The sequence below is a fragment of the Hippoglossus hippoglossus genome, chromosome 15 (genome assembly GCF_009819705.1).
Source record: "Hippoglossus hippoglossus isolate fHipHip1 chromosome 15, fHipHip1.pri, whole genome shotgun sequence".
Classification (NCBI taxonomy): domain Eukaryota; kingdom Metazoa; phylum Chordata; class Actinopteri; order Pleuronectiformes; family Pleuronectidae; genus Hippoglossus; species Hippoglossus hippoglossus.
In genome coordinates, this window is record NC_047165.1 from 8,810,157 (window position 1) to 8,833,039 (window position 22,883).

At 43.5% G+C, this 22,883-nt stretch overlaps 1 protein-coding gene and 1 long non-coding RNA gene across 9 annotated transcripts in view; one reads left to right on the plus strand and one right to left on the minus strand.

Moving 5' to 3' along the window:
• Positions 1-17,374, minus strand: part of LOC117775111 (transcription factor COE3) — a 69,098-nt gene extending 51,724 nt beyond the window's left edge. For 3 of the 8 annotated variants that reach the window (XM_034607972.1, XM_034607969.1, XM_034607974.1), the window contains exons 1-6: positions 16,580-17,373; positions 16,092-16,248; positions 15,695-15,758; positions 15,301-15,356; positions 13,372-13,445; positions 11,400-11,468 (exon numbers count right to left, since the gene is read on the minus strand). In XM_034607972.1, the coding sequence (XP_034463863.1) occupies positions 11,400-11,468; positions 13,372-13,445; positions 15,301-15,356; positions 15,695-15,758; positions 16,092-16,248; positions 16,580-16,710 (551 nt within the window). In that variant the 5' untranslated portion in view covers positions 16,711-17,373. Of the gene's footprint in view, positions 1-11,399; positions 11,469-13,371; positions 13,446-15,300; positions 15,357-15,694; positions 15,759-16,091; positions 16,249-16,579 lie in introns of all 8 variants that reach the window. The other 5 variants (XM_034607971.1, XM_034607973.1, XM_034607976.1 and 2 more) reach the window with 3 other exon arrangements.
• LOC117775113 lies at positions 11,412-13,136 on the plus strand. Its single transcript, XR_004616183.1, has 3 exons — positions 11,412-11,504; positions 12,983-12,988; positions 13,109-13,136. It is a non-coding gene; the product is annotated as an uncharacterized LOC117775113 (long non-coding RNA).
• Positions 17,375-22,883: the final 5,509 nt, after the last annotated feature.

The window sequence follows — 22,883 nt, forward strand, 5'->3', positions numbered from 1 at the left end:
CCTCTGCTAAAAAAAAAAAGGAAGGACACGTTCCCATTGGCTGCTCTGGGATGGGAAATGGGGTGTCTTGATGGAAAAAGATAACAAACACATCTAAGTAGGAGTCACAACACAGCCAAAGCACACACACATTCACATGCATAAATATACATACACATGTACATACACGAGGACATACACAAATATACACGCACATACACAAATACACACAGGCTGAGAAACATACACTTACGGGCCTGCAAAAGCTGTTTGCTTGACATGATGGAAGAATGAGTAGCAGGCTCTGTAATATTGCTCCTATTCTTCATTGACAAGCATATATATTTTTGCTGTTCCCAACTGACTTTGCAGCGCTGAACTCCATTTATGAATTATCTGACATATTTCCTGCTATTTTTTTGACAGCAGTACTCAGAGGAAATTTCAAGGCACCTTTCTCCTGACAAGTAGAAATATCAATATTTGAATAAATTGCAGATTTGGATCTCCTCACATGGATGCTCTCCAGCAAGAGAGAGAGTGTGTGTGTGAGTGTGAGTGTGTGTGTGTTTGCATGTGTATGTGTGGGTTTGTGTGTGAGTGAAGTGAATGGGAAGGGGTTTGTTTCATTCTGTTACCACGGTCTTATCCCCCTGAGCCCGCAGGCAGAAATCTGTATGCAGCATTTCATTAGGAGGGAGCTCGACTGAGTGACATGTGAAGCACACCTCGCCGTCGACCTGATGAAGTTTACTTCTCTCAAACGACAAAAAGCCACTTTGTAGACTAGCCCTTTTTTTTCCCACAGAGGAAGAGAAGGGGGTGATGGCTGAGCACCAATAAAAGAATCATGAATGTTGTTTCACAGAATGACAGGCCTATCTGTACACAAATATTTCTCTTCGAGAAAAATGTAAGCTTCAGAGATTTTTTTTCCCTCTTCTCCTTTTTAAAGCAGATTTGACTTGATAGAACTGACAGTGTTCAAAAATATGATCACCTAAAATCTAAGCCTTGTAGAAAACAGATGACACGAGGCACAAAAGAAAGAGTCGGTTCTTATCTTACAAAAGTGGCGAGGAAAGTAGCATTTCACCCAGTGAACTAAATAATTTACAAACAAATACACCATTGTCCTACAACCTTGATAAATACACCATCTCCGTCTGAGGGGTCAATGTCAAGCATCTATAACACTCAGCAGTGTCTTCTTAAAGCTCCTGGTGTTACGTATGAGAGACTTCTGCCTATCTGTCTCACTCTGTTTAGCTGCAGTAGCTGCCATGCTGTCTGCATGTCTGCTGCTGCCGCTGATAGATCACTCTCCTGCCTACCTCTTCAACCTCACCCCCACCACCGCCACCACCACTCCTCCCCTCTGCACCCTACCGTCATTTCAGGGAGCCTGAGAAATGGCTTAGCCATGTGAGGTTACTCAGGTACCACAAAGGCTGCGACCCCGTGACCCCCAGCGCCGACCTCCCTGACCTGAATGTCATACTTTCTCCCTCTCCAACAGAAAACAAAAACAAATCTTATCATGCGCCTCCACGGCTCTGAGGGGGGGGAAAAGAAAGCCCTTATATCAATGTGGTGCTTTGACAATCATCTATCCACATGACCTGTGATTTCTCCGACAGGGTCTGCTTGACACTTACAACAGAGAGGTGACGGCGCACAGGTTGTCCATCTCTCGCCTCGCCTGCCCTTATCTCCTCTCTTCTCCATCGCTCCCCTCACTCCTCCTTGTGTGCACAACTTAATAAGCAAGCAAGGGGTAGATTCCCATTATGGAAACCCTGGAAAATGGCCCGGACATTTCCCCCCATATCTGGGATCTCCATCTGGAGAAGGCACTCGCGCTCTCACTGCCCCCCTCGTCCAATCTCTGTGTGTGTTCTGGTGATCCTACACTGCAGAGATGGCTTTCACTCTCCACTGGCTACAATGAGATTGGCCCACCAGGTTGACTCTATTCGAATCGACAACCCATTTCAATAACGTAACAAAACAGAACAGAGTGGTGATGTTGAATAAAACATTTTTGAGGAGTGCCCAGGGAGAGAGATGGGTATCTTCAATTATCTAAAGGTGTAAGATTTTTGGAGCATTTTAGCAGAAACGTGCATCTATCCAGACATAATATTAAATAATCTGTTTAGCGATGATTTAATAAAGGCATGCAATTTGGTTAGGTTCCCCCTCTGTGTTATTTTGATCTGCATGTCTGATTCACTGCTCCGACATCAGTTATTCATAACGAGAGTATATGGTTAACAGGCTAATAAAGATTACACTGAGGTCAGCGAGTCACTAATCCCCGGCATTATTAGTAAAAACAAAACCTACAGCTTTACGCCATCCACCTCATCACATCTGAGTGCCTATGCACGTGCATAGGGTCCGAACATAATATGGTGTGATTCAAACCATACAATGAGAAGAGAAAATAAATATGCTAAGAGCAGCAAGGGTGGACCGGGCCAGGCCTCTGCGGACCTATGTCATCACTCCCTCTGGTCTCGGCAGTGCTCCCCACCCGAGCGAAAGGCTCAATGATTACGGAGGCTCAGCTTCCCTCTAAGAAAGCAAACCGGAGCTGCAGTCCAAACAAGGCCAAGCCAGCAGCGAGGGAGCACTGCTACACCAGGCAGCTCGGGTTTACCGTCGCCTCCGACCTGGCTGGCCCCCGGGCTTGCATTAGTCCCCCAGCCCAGCCTCTCTAGGACAAACAAACAACCACCACTTACACAGTCAGGGACGAGCAGTGAGGCAGGGAGAGCCGGTGCCACCAGCACTGTGCGGAGGGGAACCTGACCCAATTGGATTTGCTTTATCACCCCATATAATGACTCCCAGACTGGTGTGTTCCAGTGGTAGAAAATAAAAGATTACCAAAAAAAATCTGCCTGCCTGCCATTGTGAGTTTGGCCCAAAATGGGCAGCTCCCCCTAAAACAGATGGGGAGGCATCTCAAAAATGTTCTCTGCCTCTGGGGACATGTGGTTTTCCCCATCATTATATAACTGTAAACTCCTGGATGTCAGAGATTGGGGATAATAACTTTCAGATGTTGGCAGTCCAGGCCAAAGCTGGGACCTGCTGGATGGGAACGGTTATTTGGCAGAGGGGAGGAAGTCTGAGAGATTAAGACTAAGATGTGACGGAGAGAAAAGTGGATCTGGACAGGAGCTTGAATGGGTCGCCTTATTCTTTTTTTTCAGCGTGTTCGGCGGTCGTACCGGGCCCCGATAATGGCCGTGTGGGAGGCACAGGCGCGGCAAGTGTGTGCATGTGTGCCTGTGTGTGTGTGCAAGCGACACAAATTAATATCAAAAACACAGGAAATCATGTCATCGTGTTAACACGGCGAAATCAAGCTGAAGTGCTCGGGCTTGATCCACCACTTTTAGCATTCAATTTCAATTTTCAGACAGATTTGATATGACAGCTTTAGCACTCCCCATTGCAGTGCAGATGTGCCACTAATTCAGAAACAGACACACCTCCTTCAATAAATGAGTCCTTATAGAAGTGTCATCCCGTTAAACCATTTTTATTGGTTTGTCTCACATGGCGGGAGAGGATCATTGCTCACTGCGGACGTGGTCGCTGGTTTGCCGCTGTGGTCAAGGTTTGGTCACTTAAACTCGCTGTCCTCTAATGAAATGAAGCATCTCCTCACATGTTTTTTATACATTGCAGCTGGTCACTGTGTGGTTAGGAAAACAACCTTTTTTCTCCTCTTCTTTATAATTTTTTTTTTCTCGCTTTTGCTTTAAAGTATCGATCGCGGTGCTGAACAAGCAGAGGAGTGTTTTTTATTGTAAATCAATACTGATCGATCGGCAGCCTGGGTGTTGAATATGGATCAATATCACACCAGGCAGTGGAGGAGATCTGATTTCAATTGGCAAAAGAAGCCCACAGCAGGTTTCCATCAAGCGGTAATTCAAGACATGGGAACATAAGTCAGATGGATTGATATAGACTAGCCAGGACCTTTCTTGCCACTGAACCAGCACAAGGAAATTTCTGTCATATATCATTAACACAGTTGGGGCAGGCAGTAAAAAAAAAAGAGGGGGAGCAGAGTACCTCAGTGACCCTCAATGAAGAGCAATGGTCAAACATTGAATAAATACTCCATTATTAGCGTGAGTCTTGTGTTTTTTTTTTAAATGTAAAAAAAACCCCTCCAGAATAAAAAAAGTCAAACCAACACAAACACTGAAATAGACGCTGAGGCTGCGCTGTCTCCGCACACATGCACCGTGGTGTGGTCATGTTCTGCAGAACCTCTGGAACTGATTATGCGGAGGTCAGCTCCAGATTCATACTGTAAAAGCTGTTATTCATTTGCTGAACAAATGTCCTGGAGAAAACCGGTGAATGGTGAAATATTTTTATTACGCTTATCATGCAGTCTGTCTTTATTAAACTCGCACATTTGGTTTAATGCAAGCAGCCCGACAACATTCATAATATAATTTAAGGGCACACACGTCGCCAAAGTGCATCGAGCATGTGTATATGTTAAAAAAAAAAAAATAACTCAGGTCGCCTCGTTCATTCATCACTTGTTTGTGATTCCTGAACAGAGGGGCACTGTTCCAAATGACAGCATTGTAAAACAATAAAAACAGAGCTATAGTTAGAAATAACTTGTCACTTTTAATAAATGACACTGGTTCAGGGCTCTTTCTCTGGGGCTTCTCGTCCGCTACATCCCAGGCACCCCTGGGGCCAACAGAGCAGCCAGCAGACCAGCTCGTTTCCCCGAGGTAACTGATGACCCTCTCCCCGAATTCCCGCATCTTTGTCCTGTGACCTCACACCAGTGGGAGCAGGACCATGTCCGATGAAATCTTCAGACTGCTTCCCATCCTAATCTCGCCCGTGTCACACTACAAATTGCTACATTCAGAAAATGGAAATAGATGGAGGTGGAGATGGAGGGAGGGACTGACCGAGGTGGGGAGAAAGGGAAGGATGGGAAGGGGGAGTGGAGGAGTGTGCATCGACATCCAGTCCCCTAAGAAAAATACTTGAGGAAAGAACGACTCGGGAGATCCCGACAAGGAATCACATCTCAGCGAACATATTGATCTGATTTACAAAACCTCCACTCTAATGTGAAACAAATGGCGTGGGCGTGAACTGGTACTTAACCATAAAACCCCAGCATTACTCCGTCTCCGATGAAATACCACATATATCCCTCACCAGGGCCTAATGTGCTGTTTTACGGCCAGATACGACTGAGGTTGACCCAACAGTTTGTTTGACAATTAGGGGAAACCTAATAAGGATTGAATGGGAGTGAGAACATGCCAAGAGAAAGAAAGGAGACCCTTTTTCACCAGAAGAAATGGCTAAAAAAACACGGGTCTGAGTGACCTAAATGTGATTCACAGAATCAGGAGCCATTCGACAAAGCTCTCGCGTCATTAATGCTTCACGAAACCAAACAGCGTCTTCAAAACAGCTACAAAGTTTAATTATAAAAGAGAGCTGCTAAATATTTGAGAAAGAGTGGCATGTTTTATTTACCTCAGATTTAATTTCAATAATGTAAGGTTTGCTCGGCGGTGGCTTATTGCAGCAGCGTGTCGGGGAAAGTGAATAAATCTTAAAAGATTGTTTTCTTTCATAATATCAAAATAAATCACTTGCATTGCCCCACAGCCACATTTCAGTCACATTAACGCAGCGCTAAACCCAAGTGTGACTAGGACTGAAGATAGTAAACTTCAGCAACACATAAAAACATACCCCAAAAAAAACAAATTTCATAACCTTCGCTTATTTCTCTTCGGTATGTGTGTGTGTGTGTGTGCAACTGTGTGTGTGTGTGTGTGCAACTGTGTGTATATATACAAGGTCCAGTGTTGCTCTTGGCCCAGCATTCATCCCATCACCCCAGCTCTGGCCTTGTTTCTGTCAGCAGTGAACCAGGGGAGTAAAAGAGTGGTGGGGGGAGAGGAGAAGGAGAGGAAGAGAAGGAAAAAAGAGGGAAAGAGAAGGGGGTGGTGAAGGGGGGAGGGGTTGTCTCCATGGACAGATGGACTGCTCTTTCTCAACACATGTGGAACCATGTTTCGTCTTTCACTGCCGTCAAGCTGGAGCCGAATCCGTCGCTCTGTTGGCCCGCGCCACTCTTTCGTACTGCACACCTCTCTCTTTAGCAAAGCACACACACACACACACACACACACAGGAGCGCGCCAACACACACACACAGAAAACACACGCGCACACACACACCACACAAACATCTCCGTCTTTCTCTGCACACATGTTAAAGTCATCACCCCTGCTCAGCGCTAGTAAAACACAACACCCCCGGCTTCTCTGCTGTTGTCAAGTCTTGCCATTAGCTGATGCCACTGGGGAATCCTACCCTAGTGAGGTGGGTCTCCCTCGGGAACGTCAGGCACCACGTTACGTTCAGCCGCCACTCATGTGAACCCAAACATGTGAGCATAATTTGGAAAATATCATTTATACTGTGCGTCTTTGTACGTGTCTTGACATTTACAAACTGCGATAAAACCGACATGAGGGAGGAGGGAATAGAAAACAGGGCGAGAATAATTTGAGGTAATGTTTTGCTTAGTGAACAGTATTACCCAACGCTGGATGTTGGAGCACTGGGAAGGAGGTTCTGGCTCCGAGGCTGCAGAGAGGGTCTGGGTTTCATTTTTCAGCAAGTGCAAGCCAAAGGAGAGCTGCCAAGTACAGCTTTCGCTCTCAACACTTCCTGCTCTTCCTACTCTGGCTCAGGAGGAGACAGGCTTCACTCAAACATCATGTCGATTTAGGCAGGGGTGGCCAGTTTATTCTCCCATTTCTCAATGGGCGTCAAAAAAACTCACATCTGTCTTGTGAATTACAGAGGCCGGGGGAAGTGGAAACGCCACGATTGACATATTGTTGAGCCACGAATTAAAGGTGTGGTACACGCATGGGTAAATACGGGGGGAAAAAACATTTCCTATTCAAGTTACCAGCTTTAATTGACTCACTAAAGCCTAGAAAAACACTGCAGCGCCGGTCCCTCAGCGGAACGTAACGCGAAAAAAATCCAGAAGAAACACCTGCAGCAATCAACTCTCAATCACAACAACAGTGGCCCCATCCACTGCATCATTTTCATTATGGATGGCGAGAGCACAATGCTAGATTAACACTACCTACTGAGTGCCATCTTAATTGCCCCTCTGCAGATGCAGTGAAAACATGTCATTTACGTACTTCATAAACAGACTTCTCCTCGCAGGTTATCGAGACAGCCGCTCAGCGAGAAACACACCCTCTTTTCCAATGTTGATGTGCAATTAAAATGGTTTCAGAAATCCTCTTTGACAGTCCAGGGCTTAGCCAAAAATGTAAATGACATTAAAGGAGACAATGAATTTAATTTTGTTTAATGTCCCCTTTCACTGATTCTCATTTACATCACATTTCCACATAAAGGGCTGACCTTATAAATACTGGCATTTGTTCAGCTTTTGGAGGTAATCACGGTTTTGCAAAAACCAGATGGGAGCGCACAAATTTTCCGATTTGTTTCTTAGAAGGCCGGGGGAACCGCACGCGAGGCGTTCTAAGGCTGCAGCCTTTTGTTTCTGGTAAACAACTTGACAACAAGTCAAGTGCACTCTGGGAAATGACCTCGTAGGTGTTCCGCAAATGAACGATAACGCGCGGTCGTTTAGAAAATACAGGCTCGCTAATGAGGGACATAACGGAAAGCTAAGCAAAATTTACATTAGGCCAAAATTTAATTGCATTAACACACGAACAGGTGTGGTGAGGCCTTTATAAATGAGCTAAATGAATAAAAGCCTCCCACAGCACAGCCATGTGTGCTGACCAAAAAAAGAGACAAGGGGAAAAAAATAAGGGGAAAAACAAGTCAATGTCATGAATTATTCAGTGGCTGGGCTGCACTCCAAAGGTCAGTGCTCTTTGACCTTTGTGACAGGAAGTGAAAGGGAGCGCCGCAGCCGCTGGAATAAATGGAGCTGACATGTTTAGATCTGGTCCAGAATCTGAATGGCGTGGGTAAATTGACACGGGATGTTAAACTGCATGAACATACATTAAATTCAAAATTCATACACGGGGAAGAATGCACACACTGATAACTCATTCCCTCCGTGTGTCCGTCTCAGTTCTGCTTGCATAAATTTGCCCCGGCTTCCCAGAGCAAAATGTGACCTCTGAACCCCCCAACGCACAGAACGAGTCATTTTCCCTCCACTTCCAACAACATGTGCCGTCTTATTACAAAATCCATGCGCGAGCCCGGACGATGTATCTAATCTTTCACACTGGAGAAGACAAAGTCAATATGCGAGAGAGTGAAGACAGATACCAGACAAGTAGAGTCATCAGAAATTGAGTTATGTTTGACTATACACACTACATGCACTGTAAATGGGGAAACCGTCTAATCAGATATCGGTGCCTCATTACTATAATTCTAAAGACTCAAATATACCGACTGAATAAACCTGCACCCCCCACTTACTTTAAGGCACCATTAAGTTATAAATGTGACATCTGTAGCACTGCTGGATTTATACAGGGGGAGAGATGATTACACTGAACTGCAAAGTGCTGCGGTCATAGCAACAGTCGCAAAAAAATTACTGCTTCCTTTTACTAATGTGAGCGGCAATAGACTTTGACATTTTTAATCGGGTTTGATGTGGGAAGAGAGAATAGCGTACGCTCACGCTACTGAGGACGATTTACTTTCATGCAAATGCACTTAATGCAAAATACACTGACTTCCTTAACAGATACTGAAATTTGAGTCACAACACATATAAAGGCGCCCAAAATGCAGCAAAAATAGGGACTTTCTGCGTCCAAAAAATGAGAATGAATAATGCAGGGACATCAAATGTAAGTGCTGAAATATTTAAAGACCAAGCAGTGCTGAAACTTTGTGACAGCTGTTGGGCCTATATCTAACCAACTTTCTCTTTTTTTTACTTTTTTTTTTTTTTTTTAAGCGAATCCTTCCTCTTCAAAAAATCTGAGTGAAAATCTGTATCAAAACTCTGAGAGAAAATAGGGTAAACAGATGTCTGGCTTGACCGCAGGAAAATAGGACACATTTGGAATGATAAGTTTCCCAAACTCCGTTGGATATGCCAGATCCATGGGAACGCCAGTTAATGTCTCGCTAGATGCCAGCTAGCTGTGCGCGCTCTCCCCTCTTGCCATCTGGGAAAATGTTGCAGCGAACGAACGCCATCAATGATTCACTCCAAATCTGTTTCTTAAGGTTCGACCATGCTACTGTTTCTCCAGGAAATGTGGCAGTGCTAGCCCTGGTTCTCATACTGTAATTGTAGACAGATGAGACGTGCCTGATTCAACAATCAAACCTCTCCTCGAGGTTTATGTCACTCAACTATGTTCTACTCAATTGGAAATAATCAGTTTCTGCCAGCAGTGACCGCAGCACAGGTGCCTGTAATGATGTGCATGAGAAAATGACAGATGTAACAGAAATGGCTGTAAAACATGGAAGCTTTAACTAAAAGCGTACCCGTGTGCACAGCGGGACACACTCGGGTAATTGCAGTAAATAATCTTACGCAGCAAAACCTGCACCGTGCTCTGGTCGCGTCCGTAACTCACGCTAAACCCTGCAACCTCTCACAGGCACCCCTTCTCCGCGAGCCCCCTCCAGCCACTGGGAACCTGTGTGGGTCTGTTAGGGTGAGCTGACGGGCTCATAGTTACGACATGGAGACAATGGGAGGGTCTAATGAGGAACATATGCTTTTGTGTTTCAACAGAGCCGCTCATTGTGCAAGGAAAGGGATACTCCACTCCTATTCAGACTCATCACAATGAAAATCCGAGCCCTCCCTGAGCCAGTTGAGCTTACAATATCCATCCGCTTCTTTTTTCCCCTGCACTTTTTTTTTTTCCCACCCCTCTTCTTGACTTTAATTCTCCGTGCATTCATTTTGCTTATTGTACTTATGTTACATGTATTGTGCGGCAGATTGAAGAACAATGGTGTGCGAAACCCTGAGCAGCACAAGGCAGCCAAGCGACACAAAGCAAACATGAAAGCAGCGGAAATTAGGCATCTCAAGTTATATGTTAATATTCGCACTTCACTGATAAATGCACCTGACTGATAAATTAAGCAGCCCACTTGGCACCAGATAAAACAAACAAAGAATCCTCTAACCTTACATGGTCTGAACACATCAGTACTTTTTTTCCTTACAGGCACTGTGACTGTCATGAGGAATAAAAACAGTCAGCCGGAGCAGCAGCACGAGCAAAATACAAGCAGCATGCATGAGGACGTGCATGCGTGTGCGTCAGTCTGTCTGCGTGTTTGTGCCCTCGCCCGTGTGTGTGTATCTGCATTTATCTACGTGTGTGTCTGTGTGAGTTTGAGTTCAGACAGCAGTAGCTCTGGTAATCCATCCAGGCTCCCAGGGCAGCCAGCTCCTACTTCCTGATGCATGAGAAGCCGCTGGAGTGGAGTGGCAGCAACAACTGCTCAGCCCTATTTGATTACTAATAAGAGAGTTGTCCCCTCTGTCAGATACCAGGCATTCTCCACTAAGCAAACAGTGATTCCGGCTAGTCAAACATTAGCATTGCTGTCTCTCCCTACTACGTGGTGAGAGTTACATTGAGATCGAGGCTCAAACGAAGCCCCCTACCTCGCCCTTATATCCACCACACACACACGTGCGCGCACATGCATGCCCACCTAAATATATTCACACTGACCCGGACATATAGTTTCATGGTGTGAGAAAAATGCCAATGCCGGAAAGAAAAACCATTTATTCTCCCTCTTTAGAAAGTGATGAAGGTAATATAAACGTGGCAGATGTAACTTTCCTGAAGGTGCAGAACAAAACAGCCCACATAAAATGTTTATCCCCTCTAAAGCGCAACTTTAATGGCGTCAAGCTCACAGCGAACTTGAGCGAAGGAAACAGTCAATGGAAAACAAGTATTGACAGTGTAAAGCATCACTGTCGTAAACAAAGAGAGGAAGCCAGCCAAATAAATCTGAAGTTGCCTAAGCTAATTAGGTGTATTCCCAGCATGATCCTCCAGTGATTGAGCCACCTGTGATTGAACAAACCCTATCCAGGTGGTGACCGCCCCTCAGTGCACAGGTACCTGGGAACGACGCCCCTCAGCCGCTCACACAGGCTCACCCCTCGGTTCCCACACTGCGGGCCGCGGAGGACGCAAGTCAGCCCAACTGGGCCGTCTGGCACACCGGGAGGGGAAGCATTTGTTCACCAGCTCACCCATGTGCCCGCTCGGAGTCATTCACACGCTCACTCATTCATCTACTCATCCCCTCGTTCACAAACACAGAAGAAGGAGCTGCTCACGAGCCGCCTTACCTGTCAATGATCACAGGGTCTGATGGAGTCTCGTTCCTGTTTCCACAGCTTTTCTTGTCACAGCATCGGCTATAGGAAGACAAGACATATGTGTGAGTCGTGTGTGTGCGTGTGTGTGTGAGGGAGAACAGGCAATACTTTGCTAAATAAATAAAAATAAATAAATAATGCACGCAAAACCACATACATTTATGAAGTGGCTCGGAGTGGTTTTTGATATCGGGAACAAAATTGCCATGAGATTTCCTTCACTCAATCTATCCATTCCATTGATGCTGATGGCTGATAAAAATGGTGAAAACAACATGTTGTGTTGTTTGGCTTAGTGTTGGAGGGGAGGGGAGTGGGGATTGGGCCAGGAGGCAGGGGAGTCACTTTTCACAGCTTCAGCTTTTGTTTACCTCTAATTGCCAAGCTGCTATTTCTGAGGGAGATGCAAGGTGCCACCCTCAACCAATATTTCTGCGGGGCATTTATCAATTATGGCCTCAAAAGCACTAATCTATCTTCCAGCACATGTTTCAAGCATCTCCTCCCCGAGCCTATAGCTAGCTGCCTTTTCCCTTCTTTGATTAGAACTTGAGTCAAAACCGCACAAAAAAATAAACAAATACATCATCTCGGCTTCCACGTGAAATGAAAACATATAAACATGTGAGAATATGACTGATTTATGCCATATGGTGCAGAAAGAAAAACAAAGATTTTTGTGCAAAGCTACTGTCAGTCAACCGCATGCTATTTAAATATGTGTGATTTACATGACTTTCCAGCAGCAGCAATAAAGATGTGTTTTACACCGAAGGTGCTGCAAAGTATTAGAGCAAATATATAATTCAAAGCCTGCTGTTGTACAAGCAGGAAAAAAACAAGATAAGATTAAATGATTATTCTTATTATAACTGCCCTTATTATGTATATCCACTTATCTGATAATAGGCAGCAGTTAAAGTACTTCTTTATTCAGCAGCAAAACACACTTCCTCTCGGCAAAAAAATATATATATTACCTCCAGAGCACAAGCATATTCAACGTGTCACAAATAAGTGATGGATGCATGTATAAATTGAGCGTGAGTGATGAGTTTATGCATGGAAAAAGACAAATCATTCTCAGCTCTCATGCTGCACTTGCTCTCAGCCAGTAACTTGAACAATGCACCGGTGCAACAAAGGAGAGGTTAACCGACAGTATCCGAATTCAATGTTCACAAAGCTCATGCTGAGCTCGACAATAACAACAAAAGGCGTTTTTCCTTTTAGTATCAATGACACCGCTGAATAGCAGCGCAATACGAGAGGTTGAGATTTATGTGGTTAAATGACGCTAAAAGGCTCGCTGATCATTGTTGACAGGTGGGATCAACCGAGAACTGACTCTCAAATTAAAAAAAGAAAAGCTGATACATGACATGCAACGTCTATGCATAACTTAACAGAGAGCACATTGTCTCTGGCAGGCATCAATGACGACATGCAGTTCTTGAAATGTACGAGAGATAAATGCAGTGAAAATTTAAAAACATAACTTATGTACTGTGTCACTGACTGTTTATTATACATGCAGTGTCCCTTCACTGGAGGAGACAGTCAGCACGTTCTCACTGTCACATTCAGATTCATATCAAAGTTGAATCTCAGCATATCAAAAGTTAGAAATGACAGCAGCTCTCTCTCTCTCTCTCCCTCTCTCTCTCTCTGTCTGTCAGTGTGTGTGTGTGTGTGTGTGTGTGTGTGTGTGTGTGTGTGTGTGTGTGTGTGTGTGTGTGTGTGTGTGTGTGTGTGTGTCTATGTGTGTGTGTTAAGTGTGTGTGTGTGGGTGGACCACAGGACAGCCTGGATTGCTGCATCACATCATGAGTGTCAAAACTTCTACTTATTGAATGGGATGGAATTACTTTTAGCCTGGATGTGCAAAATGGACAGACCACAAAAAAAAAAGATAGAATAAAAATAAATAAAAAACTCTTACCTGCACATAATTTCATGGGTAAGAAGAACTCTGCACATTTCTGGATTCTTGTCTTGGCCCTCATAAATGATGGCCTTTGAAAGGAAATGAGAAGGGGATAAAAAAAATAAAAATAAATCAAGTGAGAACACAGTCATCTCTTAAACACATGTTAGTTCCCATGAATTCACAAATAATTAGTCGAACACAGCTGCTGTTTCTGAACACCACAAAAAAAAGAATGATAAATCAGAGCAGGAATAAACATGATGTTAGGACAACATAATATATTAGATGAGTCCTGAGTAAGAATGTGGTTAAGATCATTATATTAATTTATACCCACATCAATTATCTCCTCAAATAAACAATTACAACAATAATTATAATTGTAACAGCAGCAGCAATAATTTGTGTGGCACTGATAATAAAAAAAAATGTGTATTAAAAAATTATCACGAGTATAAAATGAATTGTGATGGCATTGCTTATAATAATTATAAATTGTAATTTTTTTTTTTTTATTAATCTGGATAATATCCCGTGGCTCACACAGACAGACAGGGAGGTTTTCATAAGGAGAGATCCAATAGAAGTGTCATCAATATGCTTATAATCTGGGGATATTTGGGGGAAAGTGTTAATGGGCAATCTGTTGTTTATTTTGAGCCGCTAACAATGATCTTTCTGTGGATAAAAAGCGGTGTCTGGCGGTACGGTTGAGTAATTTTTGAGCATTGGCTGAAACAGATGGCGTGGAGCTATCAGTTCTGCCGCTCTTCTCTCCCTCCCTCGATCCCTCCCTCCTTCTCCCATGTCTAAGGATAGACTCTTTACCTCCCCTCGCACTGAGCCGGCACCAAGCACAGCCTCCCAGTATTGACTAAATACTTAAGGAAATAAAAACAGCGACAAATAACAAATAAACAAATAAACTGGGGCGTTTGTTTGTGTTTTCGCTGCCACTAATAAATCCTCTAATTATTTTATTTTATTTTTTTGGTTCCTGGCACGCTTCAGGCCAATGTGGGATGAAAAAGTGACACATCTGAACCAGGTCGCAATTGCTCCTATTAAAAAAAAAAAAAAAATCTGTTCCACTTGAACCGTTGTGTGTTTTTTTTTATTTCCTTTTTCTTTTTTCTATTTTTTCTAGGAACAGGGCGATTATCTATATTGGTTTGATTTATGTCGCCATTTGCAGCTGTAGAAACAGAAATCCATAAATTGCTTGTTCTGCATCATTGACTCGGATCATTCGCACAGGAATGTGACCAGTGGCCCAGGCTGCACGGCTCTATCCCGGGGAGCCTCTGCCCAAACCCTCCGCTGGAATAAATTCCTATTTCCCCCTCGTTAGAATTCACTTTAAATGTTTATTATTAAAAAGCAACAATAAAAAATATATTAGCATGGGCTCTGAGGTCAGTTTGCATGTTTGTGAGGAAGGTGAGAGAAATGCACCTCTGCTTAAAAAAAACATTAATATTCATATTTATATATTACATTTTTACGCATAATTTTCAAAATCATCTTTAGAGCGTCGCTGACCTCTGACTCTTTGCAGGAAAAAGTCAAATCAGATCATATGGAGCAGACGTAGCGTTTAATTTTTAATGTTGGACAAACTGAGCTTACAAAGAAGCCCCAACTCGAGCAGAGCAGAATTGACTTTGGAGACTTGCAATTTGATATGACCCAACGTAAACAGCAGCACCGGAGCCTGTCTCTTCCGTGTCTCAGCGATAATTACAGTTTTAGTCTGTGCAACAACTGCAGATTATTTATTTTTATTTTTATTTGCCTGTCTGTTTTGTGTTTGCAGCTCAGGGGTGTGATGACAATTTTTGCAACGGGCGTGTGTTTGGAGTTTAGCTTTTTTTCCCACAAGTGAATCGTGCATGTGAGCAGAGTTGCACGGTGCGTTTAAAGTGCACAACAGCAGCTTACCTGCTTCGTCATGGAATCGATTAACCGTATGTAAAGATCCTGTTCTGTTCTGACGCCTGGAGAGAGAGAGAGAGAGAGGGAGAGAGAGAGAGAGAGAGGAGGAGAGAAAATAGAAAACAGGAGCACTTGTGAATTTTGAGGAATTACAGGCAATGAATTAAAATAGCAGAGAAAGTCCTCGGAAGAAAGAAAAAAAGTTTGGGAACACATAATACAAAATATAGAGTATAGTCTTATTGCATTTGCAGAATTATCAGACGGTGCTATTAATATAATAATAATATTTTTCAGTGGCAATATTATTATGAGTATATACATATTTATTAAAGGTGGCGTTGTGCATGCAGGTAAACTAATACGGTTTGCAGGAAATATTATGGACACTTGAACTCACCATTGCTGTACAATAACTGTAGTTTGTAATGAATCCCATTGTTAGTTTTTTCACTGGTTGGTTCCTGCAGAAGACAAACAGTTTGTAAAAAAAATCAACATCAACAACTGTGTGTGTCATTAGCACGTGTCTGGAGTGTTTGGAAATGTATATTTATATTTATTGTTGCAAAAGACGAGGAACACCTTTAGCTGTTTAAAACGACTGTGTCATCAACGAATTGACTGTTTTCTCTCTCTCTTTTTTTCTTCTTCTTTAAATAAATCAATATTACACGTGACTCCCCCTCAATAACCCGTTGCCATTTCACTGAGCTTTACAATTTGGATGCATGTGCTGATTATGTTTTTTGCAGGAAAGGCTCGCGTGTGTTTTCAAAAAAAAATGCCCCGCTTACTTTGTCCTTCTCCACAAAGTCCACAAAAGCTGTCCTTTCGATCTCCACGGGCTGACCCTGCCTGTCATACAGCGCCAGGACGAAATGGAAAAAATTGGATTTTCTGAGGTTGGAAGGGGGCTGCTTTTCATAATGTGCCCGTGCCAAGCCGACACCGCTGCGGGGAGAAAACAAGAGACCATCTCGGTTAAGCACCGGACACCGGGGATAGCAGCTGAGATGATGGGAGAGAAGCTGAAGGAAAACATTGCAGATGCAGAAAGCACGTTGTCGGGGTGGGGTGGGGGGGGCGGGTGGGAAGAGGAGAAGAAGAGATTTCTTGATTTGTCACAATAATGGGTAATCTCATGTAATGAAAGAAGGGGAAAAGCCGAAGGGGGGGCATTTATTGGGAGACCGTAATTGATACAGAGTATTCAGGGGATTGAGGGGTCGATATGATGAGGAGGGAATGCGTGAGAAAAATCAGATGCTTTTGGCATGCGTACCTTTGGGCGGCTGTGTTTGCGTCCACCACCCCAGCTGTGTGCATCCAGGAGCGGACCGAGTTCAGTCCACCCAGCGGTTCCTCCTTCATCGTCGTCCCACCGCGCGGTATAGTTTCCTGAATCCCAAACATTTAGGACAATTTGCGTGGAAAAGGGGAGCCTCCTGCGAAAATTAGCGGAAAATAAACGTCCAAGCGTGTTTATCCTTCAGGGCTGCTTCTTCTTTTTTTGTGTGGTGCGCGTCGCTGTTGTCACGGGATAAGAAGCCGAATCACACTTGCGAGGGACAAACCCGGTCCACAGGTCTTGCCTCCCTCTTCAGTCCGTCCGATGTGAACAATTCTCAAAGTGCTGCACTTAGTTAGAGCGATATCCACAGACTGCAAAAGTGAATTGTTCAATAGACAAGGTTCTTTCCCCTTTTTTTTTTTTTTTTTTTCTTGCTAGTGTTCCTCTTTGTTTTTTTTTTTAAAAGGTCTTTTCTCTTCTTTCTTTTTTCGTGCTATTCACAGAAAAATCGATGGCAGTTGTTTGTGTGCGCGGGTGATGATGCTGCTGCTCTCAAAGTGCCCACATCCCTGAAGCACCCGCATCCAAAACCTTCAGGACTTCTTGTTGAGTTTAAAAAAAAAAACCCCACTCCTGCAGAAAAAAGGTGCTGCTGCTTGCCGCTGCTGCTGCTTCTCCGCAAGACAAACACGGGCGAAGGCTGATCACCAGTGGAGGTGTTCCTCGTACACAGGAGAGGTGGATAAGGGGCCCTTTCGCGTCGTGCAGGATGGATGGGAACATGCAAAACTAAGCCCTCTTTCCCCGAGGACTGAAATCTTTCCCGGGAGCCAAAACTCTAGACCCACGGGAGAGGCGCTGTCAGAGTGTGACGCGGCCGGGGGCGTGGCTTTGCCCATATTTGGCGCGCTGACGCTTCCTGTCGGGCAGCGCTGCTCCGCGGTGCGCGCTCAGCCCCAAACAGCCGCAGCTCGGCTGCACTCACTCGCTCCACTTTCCCTCTTGCTTAGGCCCTATATGTGGTGAGTTTTGATTTTTTTTAACAATATGGAAAATCGCCTGTAACCATCGCACATAACGAGGAAGGAAAGAAAAAAAAAGAATAATATACATGAGAGTAATAATAATTTAAAATTCAAAGATTATTGCTGATTGGTTTTTTTTTTTAGCTGGCCTGATGATTTGCAATTTCCGTGATTAGCTGTGTTGATATATTTATTCGATTACATCTGTTATTACTTGTTTGTTCACTCATGTATCGAAAGCATCACTTGGCACACACGCCATAAATCACATTTCAATAACGGCACATCTTCATTTTTGTTTTTAGATATATTTTTTTATATTGTGCACTTTTAACTCCATGCACGCTGAAGCCTCTTCATTTTTTTTTTCTGTGATTAAAATGTGATTCACATCAGGCTGATTTCTGCCATCAGACGTGATTATTCATCTGTTAATTCCCATCAACTTTGCACCGGGCATTTATCAATGACTTCCACTTGTTCTGTGGCTGTGAAACCGCGGAGCTGCTCGTTTTATTTATGTGCTGCATGAAATATAAAGAGTTGGAGGAATCAGGGGGTTTAATTTCGCGGCGTCCATATTATTGACGTGAGGAGTGATCAGTCACTCACAGAACATGAAGTCACATCTTCTGACCTCTTTAAACAACAGAGTCATTACATGTCTATCATGACATTAAACAAACTTGCAGGAAAAGCTTGTGTGTCTTCTTTATTTCATGCACGTCCTGTGTATACATATAAAAAAAAATCTGCAATAATCAGAAACATCTTAATCATTTTTAAAGAGCCAACTGATGCCTTACATGTCCGACTCTGTCCGAGAGGGACAAGCAGGCAATCCGGTTCATTAGTGGTGAAAAGGAGGAGAGGATGGAGGGAGAGAGGGGAGGAGGGTGCGAGGAAGAGAGATGTGTGCTATATCCTGAGCAATCTATCTAGCTGGTGCTGAGGGTTAATAGCTGCTGCCAAAGATAAGTGAATTATAAGCTGTTGCTTTCACCTCTACACAATCTATTGCCAAATTGCCCAGTCACAAAATGAGGGTGAGGATTATTTTTTAACTTTTTTTTTATATTTTAAGAAAAATAAAAGTTTTAATTCGTGGGAAATAAACAAATAAGAGGCAAAACTCAAAATAGGCCTCTGTTAAATAATTATCTTTTTCATTTTTTATATAAAAGCAGTGGACATTCATGTTTTAAATGTTTTTGTCTGTTCTGCACAGATTGCAAATATCTTTTTTGCACAGAACTGCAACCTGCTTTTTTTTTTTTTGCACTGTTTCAAGTCGCTTATTAGAACTTAACCCCTGATTACACGCACCAAGGCGATTTAAATCTGATTATCAAATTAGGAGACTTTGAGACAAATCCTCTTAGATCTGATACTGTTGACTGGAGAGGGAAAATGGATCTCCACACCCGTCACGTAGGTAACGATGCTGTCCTGAAAGGGAGTTTTAAACCGTATTTGACAACAAATGCAGCTGCCCCGCTATTTCAGAAGATATTAGAGGGAAAATGAATGCAAATCTGTGTGCAGGGGCCATCTGGACGTGGAGAGAGGGAGTCAGCTGCTGCGCACACTGAGGCGCGGAGCCTGAATCCGTCTCAGCTCATTCTGTGGGATCATCTGCGTGGTGGGCTTACACCGTGGAAAATGCGCTCTCCATCATTAGGTGAAATGTTAGCATCAAAATAAAAGGAGACGCTGATCCCCGTTGGTTTTAGTGGCCGCGTGCGTGGGGACTTCGCACGCGCACGGAATTAGGGGGATCTCATAGTCACATTTTCTCATTTATCACTTTTTTTTTTCATGAAAACCGTGTTTCTCAGGAGGTAAGTGATGGGTGACAGGCAGGGAAACAAGTGCAAACTGTTTTTGCCTGATCTGTGCGTCTTTACGCGCAGTGCGCACTGAGCTCAGTGCTCGTTTAAATGACCGGTTGATGACACAGGGGCCTGTTATCTCATGCCTCTATTCAGTGGCCACAATGACTGAACCCCCAAAGATTTGGGTCTGTCCAGTGATATAAAAACCCAAACTCCTCGGGACGCGTGGCTCCCAATAAAAATGTAGTACACGGTGACTTAAAGACCTCCCGTCTCGACGGAACGAGCCTCCTCCGTATTGAGGGTGACGTCTTCTTTTTTGTGTGAATTTACGGGGCGAGGCCCTCATGATCTCCTTAAATTTGCATGTAAATGGCGACATCAGCCTACACGCGTGCCAGGGGCCAGCGGGCCTCCCAGATGTCAAGGCAAAGTCAATCAGCCGGCCGCTGCCCAGCTGTCCATCGATGCACTTTGCTGGGACAAACACTTTCATTATATGCTCACCTGCATTGTTTCCTAATGGATTGATTGGCAAAAAAAGAAAAGAATAAAGAAAAAGGAGCATAAACCTTATTAGCAGCCACCTCGCAAGTTTATTCGCTCACGGCTTTATCACAGAGGCTTGTTTTAAAGTGATCTTTTTTCGATGAAATATTAATCAAATACGCCTACAGTTACGCATCATTTCAAATTCCATATGGAACAAATAGGCAGACAGCCCACTTATTGTTTACTGCGACTCACGCAACGTTGTAAATTCTATTGTTTGTATACCTTTAAAACTTGGGAGAAGGTGGCTGAACTTAAAATGTTATTTATTCATGTGTGTTTTTTGTTTATGTGACATGTGCAATAACGTGCAGAAAAATACGATGTGAGAGAAAACAGCCATTGTTTCAAAATTCTTGTCACTTGTAGCTGCATTTATAAAGAAAACATATAGTTGTGTTTTAATATTTTCTATGGTTTTTCTTATAAGTTGGATGAAATAGAAAATATTAAAAAATTTGTTGGATTTTCTGAAATTAAATTAATGTGAAAATTGTCTCCCTTTTCCAATAAAAGCCCACCTTACAAACTTTTGTTTCCACGCGCTGCTTTATACATTATTGGGCCTAATAAATGCACGTCCGGAATTCGATATGACACGTTCAAATATCACATTAAAACACACTTAACACTTCATTTTTTTAATTATAGGAGTAAAACACAAACGGCCACGAGTGATGAGATCAATCATGTGGGCTGCTCGTGTCAGCTCCTGGTTGTGGAGCTGATAGACGGACAGCGCCCCTCGTTGGTTACACTTGAGATCATTGTGGCGATGTGAGGCAGCTGTGGCTAAACATGGCTAAATCACAGCATAGGGTTTGTCCAACACCCACTGAATACACCCTTTACCCCCATGAAGCCCCACCGAAAAAAAATATTTTCCTATTGTTTGTATTTGCAGAATTAATTATCTCAAATAATTAAAATACATTTTTGCAAGGGGTGTTCTAAAAAAAAAAAAAAAAAGCGCACACAGGAATAGAAAATTAAATTAGATTTCATAAAAATACATATTTATCGAGATGAAATATTAAGGGGCAGGAGTGCACGTTGGTGTTTTACATTCACATGCACAAAATAAATACATTTATTATAATTATAATTATTATTAATAATATTGTTATTATCATTCTTGTTTGGAGTCCACTCTTTTTGGAGCGTTTATTGTGGGCTGCATGATAAATAGAATAACAATTCAGCCCAGCCATAATATACGACACGCAGCTGCTGTGACCTCACATTTCGTCACTAACTTCTGAGTGCTCATGTTAATTGTGTGCAGTGGTGAGTTCTGTCAAGGGCATTGCCCGTGCGCACAATTTGCATTTCCATTCTGCTGTGGAAATGATGAGAGAGTTTCTGCGCCGGTTTAGAGCCTCGCGGCGCAGTCTGTGGGCGAATTACATTTAAAGAAGGCGAGAGAAATTAAATAAGAAACCGAGACCACTTCAGGGCTATTAACATCTAAAATATCCCCTGGAAATTTAGACCAAAATACACATGACCAAATACCCAGGGTACCTTTCGCTCCCATGCAGCAGCAGCCCCCCGTCTCGATTGTGTCCATCACTGTTTTGTGGGCCCATCAGAAATTCTGTATTTAAGAGAAAGTTATCGCGCCGCCTGCACATTTCTCAGTGGCGCTGATGGAAGCGAGGTGAATTTGATTATTCAGCCCTGAATCGCAGCATATTAACTTATAATGTGGACGCCCAGACTCCAAAGAGAAGGAAAGAAAATATCTGTCTCCGAAAGGTCATTTACACATCTCATCAGTGGGCATGATGCGGGCACATGTTGCATCCTGCGAAGACGTGGCCTCCAAAAAAAAAAAAAACCGGAGTCATCAGCTTTAACCTTGGGTCCGGCGGAGGGCGTGCGTGTGCGTGTGCACGAGGGCTGCAGCCTTTTTTTTGCCTCAGCACTCAGGAGAACTTCAATTTGCCCGTTGACCCCAGTGATGCCAGCTGAACTGTATGAAGCCACACTGCCCCACCTGCAGGGAAACTCTCAAGTCACATTAAAATGTATATTTCCAACATGTTGCATCAGTGCCTCTAATTTCCTTCCACAGGGATTACACCATCGTCAAGGAGATGCAGATTTCCTGGCAAGGTGTCTCGTGCTGAATGTGAGCAGTGCAAGAGCAATCCAGTTCCAACTCTGAATTTTGATTTTAGCCAGAGATCCTTATTAATGTTGAACTGTGCTACTATTAACAGAAATGTTAATTATGATGTCAAGACGGAGAGAGTCAAGGTGAAAGCTGCACAGCAATCGCTAAAAATAATCCACGCCAGCTCCGGTACAGTGTGATCCTGCAGAGGAGTGTTACTGGCAGGGGACCTTTTTGCTGCAACAAAGAGGTGGAAAAGAGGAAGTAAATGAATTAGAGTACAAGCCAGATTTTGTCTTTGTTTCATCCACGCTTGTCCTGTCCCTATTTTTTCCAACCTCTCCCTCTTTTCCTTGCCATTGGAAGTGCTGCAAATTGTATAATGCTGCTCTTTGTTCTACAGAGTCAAGCCACATGAATAGCCGTCCCGAGCACACACAAAAACACACTGACAAACTGATCATCTTAAAAAAGCAACGCCCTGGTGCTCACTTGGCCTACTTTCCACGGCAGCGCTGGGACGTGGGAAGAGGAGTAGAATTCAGGGGAGGATGTTCCTGCACGCTGGGAAACATTCAGTATAGCAAGTGTGATGCACATAAACATAGCCTTTGCATTGTCAACCTTAGACCGCATTTGCCCCAGATAACTAGTCCCCATGTGCTAGACTATTCTCTTTGACTTTGCAATTGAAATCCTGAGAAGATTATGCCAAAGCTAAAAGAGGCAAACTCCAGGGTGGGATTTCAATTGTCAATTCCTGT